Below are 6,000 nucleotides of genomic sequence, written 5' to 3' on the forward strand. Positions count from 1 at the left end.
GATGTAGTAAAGGACAAAAAAATAAGATTAAAACATCTATGATCCTTCACCCCAACTATGTGTAACACTGTGGCATTTCCAGATCACTGCTGGCTTCCCTTGAAAAGCTGATAAATTGGCTTCTCTGAAGCAGTGACAACTAGACAGCCAGCTAGAACTTCAAATTATGCTCATGATGTTGAGATACTGAAAAACTTCCAAAGGCTCCATCTAGCTGCCTGAAACTAAATGCTTCCCCAAATAAACTCATTATATCTAGAATACAAACTGTTCCATGCTAGGGAAAGAATCTAACCAATTAAACAGAATATCAAAATAAAATAAAAGATAATTTGAGCAAGCCCAAAACACACTGCACATTAAAAATAACTTGGTACTGTGAGGAATCTTAAGTCGTCTCTCTGCATTTGTGTATTTAAGAACTGAGGGCAAACACAGCTGCAGAATGTGGTCCAAATTCCAAAATTCATTCCCAGCTTTGACTAATTCAGTCACAAGGCACACTATAAATACGACTATTCACCAAACAGTAGCATTAGGATGCAGTCTTTATATTGTTTAAAATAAAAATTCAAGTTCTAAGCCCGCAGTACCTGGAGGAAACTCCTAGGTAGCTTTATTTTGAGAAGAGTTATTTTGGCTTTCTATTTCAAAGAAATTACAGACTTCTGCTTGCATAACAACAGCGTACCTACTTGATTCTTTTTTGCTGTGGTTCTATAAATAAGAAAATTCCACAACACTGAATCCATCTCTCTCTCTCTCGAAGATATATTGCAATCTGTTCTGAAGAGTGCTGATCCAGCTTTCAAATTCATAGAAACTAACCATCACTACAACTGTATGCTGAAGAGATGCATTTGCATAGAAGTCTAAATACACAAATTCTCACAGGCATCAGGATTATTCATTGAGGTTATTAGCACACACACACACACAAAAATGTTGGATCGGATGCCTGAAATGCAAAGTGGGTCAATACTTCACTCAGATAGAAATGAGTGGGTGCTGATTCTGAATACTCTGTCCCAGCCAATTTTAGGCACACACCTCCTGTTCACATTTTAGAAAGATGGAAAAAAAAAAAAAAAAAAAAAAAAAACAACAGCAAGTCTTCGTCACAGTAATAATTCAGATTTAGAGTTCTTTTTACATTACAAGAGTTAAATGCAAAAAAAAAAAAAAACACAAACAAAACCCTCAAAAAAAACCCAAACAAAAACCAAGGTAGTGCTATGCTAAGCGTTGCCATAAAAATCCCAGAAGAGGCGTTTCTAAAGGGCATTCCTCAAATCTAAGCTATATGTCTAATCACAGTATTCTCAGCTGCTCTTACAGAAAGATGTCTAAACTTCTAAAGTTTAAAAAAAAAAAGACTAAAAAGACAAAAAAAACAACATGCACACACACATGAAAAACCACCACAGGATAAGCCAACTCATGACACTCAACAGAATGCAGGAGTTAGCTTAAGACCTTACTGTCAGTACTAAAGGCACACACGTGGTCTAGGTCATTTAGAACTTCGCCTATAGGTTCACAGGGAATTTTACCTGGGAAATCCTTCAGCACCTGCGACTGGAAATGGCAGCAAAGTAACAATTTTGAATTAGAGAATCGATGTTCAATGAGGAGATGGGACTGAACTATAGAAGTTGTTTTGACAGAGTCTAAGATGCACACACCAATTCCCACCCACCTTCCTTCCTACCTTTAAGCCATAAATAAAGAGTGTAACTAGTAAAAATGCCTGGAGTCAAAAGTGAATGTGTTACCATTCACAGCTGAGAGGATCGAACTTGTACTATTTGGTATCAGGTACTGGTAGTATGCAGGAGACTGACGCCTGCTGAGTCAGCCCAAGCTCGTTAACTCCTCCAGTTTCACTCAATCACAGAATGGCTGAGGTTAGCAGAGACCTTGGGATCCATCTGATCCAAGCAGCGACACCCAGAGCTGGGGGCCCAGGACCCTCATCCAGGTGGCTTTCGAAGGAGGAGACTCCACAGCCTCTCTGGGCAGCCTGTGCCAGTGCTCTGTCACTTGTCAGGTTACTCCTACCTTGCTAAGGAGGCCCTATGCTCTTCTTGCATCACATGTCAGTACTTGCTCTTCTACAATTCTTGTTCACACCAATCAGAAAGACACTTTAAGTGTCAAATCATACAACAATTCAGTGAAATAAAACAGTATTCATCCGCACAATACAGCACTGGTGAAAAAAAAAGATGAAGTCCAAAAGAACAAATGTCCTCAGGCATATACCACTGGTTAATGAAGTAGAAAAAGGCACAACAATGGTAACAGAAGGCCACGAGTACAGGCCAAGAAACACTATCAGAAGAGCTGCAAACTACTGGAGAACAACTGATTGGTAACTAGTGGCATTTACCACCACTGACTGTAATGCAGTGGAATTATACTTCATTACTAGAACACCATCCAGTCCTTCAGCCACCAGCTAACTGTGCCTGCATAACCATCTAAGATGTAAGATGTTAAGTTCTCCCGATCCCTAATCATTCATTTATGCAAGTATGCAGTATGATCTGTTTATGCATCACCATCCTTGCTTTCACTTCAAAAAGTCTTCATGTTTTCTCTTCATGTTTTTCTTTCCTGTGATTGCCCTCAATTACCCCATACTGTTTTACATGTTCCCTGAAATGTTGGCTTGGAGCATGTATTGAGCAATTACAATCACTACCTACTCAGCAAATAACATGGCAGAAAACTGAATCCAAGTCTACTCTGATCCAACATGGTATGTGGAAATAAATACTCTTCAAAAAAAGACGGCTGTCATCTATAACAACTGGTGATTAATTAACATCATAGTCAAAAGTGGTAGAAGAAAATGCTGGCTGTTTCTGAATGAAAGATGAAACACAGGTCTCCTCACTCAATGTACCAGAACTTTTACGGATATGAAGAACTGATGTGTTAGGGAATATAACTGACAGTGAGCAGTGCAATGTGTATATAATAGAAACACTACCATAGAGTGTAAGCTTCAATCCATGCATTGGTTTTGATCCTATCAACTTCAGAATCAGTATTTCCCTTACTAAGAGACACAAGATCAACCACATCTAAAAAAAAAAAAAAAAGTTGAGTATACAAAGTACATCAAAGCGATAAATACACATAGCTGTTAACTGACATTGGGAAGCAGAAGACATAAGAATTATGATCCTTTTCCTCGTAGCGTTACAGACTAAAATAACTTTCAACAGCTGCATGAATGCTTCAGCCTTATTTCTTAAATCCATTCACTACTACTGAGGTCTAAGTGGATTCTGCACCTAAAAAATAAATCTCTTCCTGGTATTGAGAAGCACAGTAACAACCTGTGGACAGCCTGCATGGTTTAAGGGATTTGAAGAGCTTTCCACAGCCTCTTGCCACAATGAATACCTTACAGCTCGGTGACTAGTGAAACACCAAACAATATATGAAATGCTGTAGAAAGCACAATTTCATTTTTTCTCTGTCTTTGGTAACTAAAGAATCCTACTGTTATAACAGTAGAAACGAGCAACTTACACTACACTGAGAAACTAGGTTACAGCACAGAAGAGCAATGTCAAGTAACTAGCTTGAATTTTAATGGGTAGAACAACGTTAACTTGTGAACATTTAGAAGAAAATTACAGCTGTCAAGGGCCCAACTTCTCACCAGCCCCAGGGCACTCAATCCCATCATAATATGCACAAGTCCGTTACCTACATAGCAAGTGCCTAAACTGGAATGTCCTTTATTCAGAAATTGGACAGCACAAATGGCTCAGTTTCTGTGAATTCTCAAACTAGAAAACTCACCAACAGTTCTCTGATATCCACTTACAGTTTGATCGAACAGGAATTTATTTAATGCACACAGCTAACACTTCTGACAGCTAACCAATGCAATCTGTCCTAACAGCCCCAGTCCATGCAAAATCTAAAACCTAACCACGAGATAGCAGTTCTTGAAGAAAACTAGACCCTCTCTCACGCAGGGTGACCCAAGCATGTACTGGAACAGGCTATCTTCCCCACTGTTTTCTCTGTACTGATAAACCAGCATAGAAGAGATTTCATGTGTAGTAGGTTTGACTGAGCGCAAGCCAAATACCAAACAAGGGAGACTTGCATCTTGGGATAATACCGATGGAGTGTAACATATGTGCATTTAGATGTAAAAGCTGCACGAGAAACAAGATGATAAATGGTAATAGTCGTGATTGCTCTGGTACCCTTTTAAATTTTAAGCACCCATAGCTCAAGCACAGAAATAGTACAGCACACACATCTGCACATCTACAGATCCAAGCGAGCGCATCTTTTTAACGCTAAGGAGAACCTACAGCAAAAATAATGTTCCCGACTGTGGGACTGCGAACGAAAACGTCAGGAACACCATCACCACAGACTTTTCGCAGGACAGATGCACTCCAAAGCACGGAGGGCGGGTTTCCCGGGGAGGAGGCGGCCAGCTCTCCCTTCTCGCCAGGTCTCCCTCCCTCCCTTCCTCGAGGGGGGTAAGCACCGCGGCTCTCGGGGCACCCAGCCCCGCAGCTCCGGGCTGTCTCCATACAGACACGAAGGCGAGGGGCTGCGCTGGGCCCGGGATGCGGAGGAGGCACACGTGCGCGGCGGGCAGCGGGTGCCCCGAGCCCCGCTCCCTCCCGGCCGGACACCTGACTCCTGCCGGCGCTCAGCGGCCACGGCCCCCCAGAAGAGCCGCCCGCGGAGCGGAGGAGCGCGCCTTACCTCGAAGAGAGGACCGATCTTGTTCTTCTCCAGGTAGGCTTGGATCCTGGTTTGCTGGTGAGACGCCATGAAGCGCTCCGGAGGTGGGAGCTGGAGCTCCTCTTCGCCGGCGGCGGCTGCTCCCGGCTGCTCCCCCGCTGCTCAAGGGCTGCCACACCGGGAGCGGGGGACGGCGTTGCGATGGGGCGGCAGCAGCCCGAAGTGCCCGGGACGGAGCGAACTCGGGGAGCGGGGGCGGGCAGCCGGCTGCCAAGCGGCGGCGGGCTGCGTCCCCTCAGGGAGCGGCGTGCAGGCGCTGCCTGGAGCACAGCATGGTGCGGGAGGGAAAGAGCTGCAAAGGCGGCCCCGAGTCTGCTCTGCTTCGCGCTGCGCGTGTGTCTGTGTGTGCGCGCCTGACAGCGCCTTGGTTACGGGAGCAGCCGCGGCTCCGAGCTGCCGCCCTCGCCACAGCGCCGCGCCCCGAGCCGCCGACCGGGGACTCCTGCCAGCGCGGCCGCTGGCGCCCGGGATCCGCGCTGAAAAGGCGGGAGAGGGGGAAGGGGAGGAGAGCGAGCGGGAGGCGGGGGCGGCTCTGCTCGCTCGCGCTCCGCCAGTCAGCCCTGTAGGTCAGCCCCGAGGCGAAAAGTTGGCAGGTCGTGGGCGAGCCGCGAGGCGGCCCGGCTGCCCTGAGGGGAAGTTCCACGGGCGGAGTGTCCAGCGGCACCGGAGGAGCCGCTCACGGAGCTGGTAGAAAGGGTGTGGGGACGATGGCCAACACTTTTCCTTCTTTTTTCTATTATCCTAAAATCTTAAAGCACTGCGTTTCTCACAATACCGATGGCATTCCCAATTAGCTGTACGGAGGATCTTAATAAGACATTTGAAGTGCCCAAGCAGACAAATGCTCCCTGGTTGCAAGTTGTGTCAGTTCCTTCTGGTAGCCAAAGGGCTCTGATCCAAAACCCCGCAGAGCAAATGAGAAACGTCCAGCTAGCTTCAGGGAGCAGCAAGTCAATGGCTACAGCAGTATGTATGCCTTCGCCAGTTCAAGTAATTAGTTCCCCCACCTTTCCTACGGCACGGTCATAAACAGCTTTTTTTCCCCCCTTCTCTATAAAACAAACAAAAATATGCTTATCGGGATTTGACACTTGTGCACTCGTGTTGTTCCTGTAGTAACTGATTCTGTGTACCAGCATTCACCTGTTTAAAAAAAAAACAAAAGTAAGAGTAGAAAAGGTGTATCTTATATTTTCATATTTCTTT

General features: G+C 45.5%; 1 protein-coding gene across 3 annotated transcripts in view; it reads right to left on the reverse strand.

Moving 5' to 3' along the window:
* The window catches only part of C3H8orf34 (chromosome 3 C8orf34 homolog), a 163,278-nt gene extending 158,014 nt beyond the window's left edge, over positions 1-5,264 (reverse strand). For all 3 annotated transcript variants that reach the window (XM_048938928.1, XM_048938926.1, XM_048938924.1), the window contains exon 1: positions 4,756-5,264. In XM_048938928.1, the coding sequence (XP_048794885.1) occupies positions 4,756-4,824 (69 nt within the window). In that variant the 5' untranslated portion in view covers positions 4,825-5,264. The remainder of the gene's footprint in view (positions 1-4,755) is intronic.
* Positions 5,265-6,000: the final 736 nt, after the last annotated feature.

The sequence above is a fragment of the Lagopus muta genome, chromosome 3, assembly GCF_023343835.1.
Source record: "Lagopus muta isolate bLagMut1 chromosome 3, bLagMut1 primary, whole genome shotgun sequence".
Taxonomy (NCBI): domain Eukaryota; kingdom Metazoa; phylum Chordata; class Aves; order Galliformes; family Phasianidae; genus Lagopus; species Lagopus muta.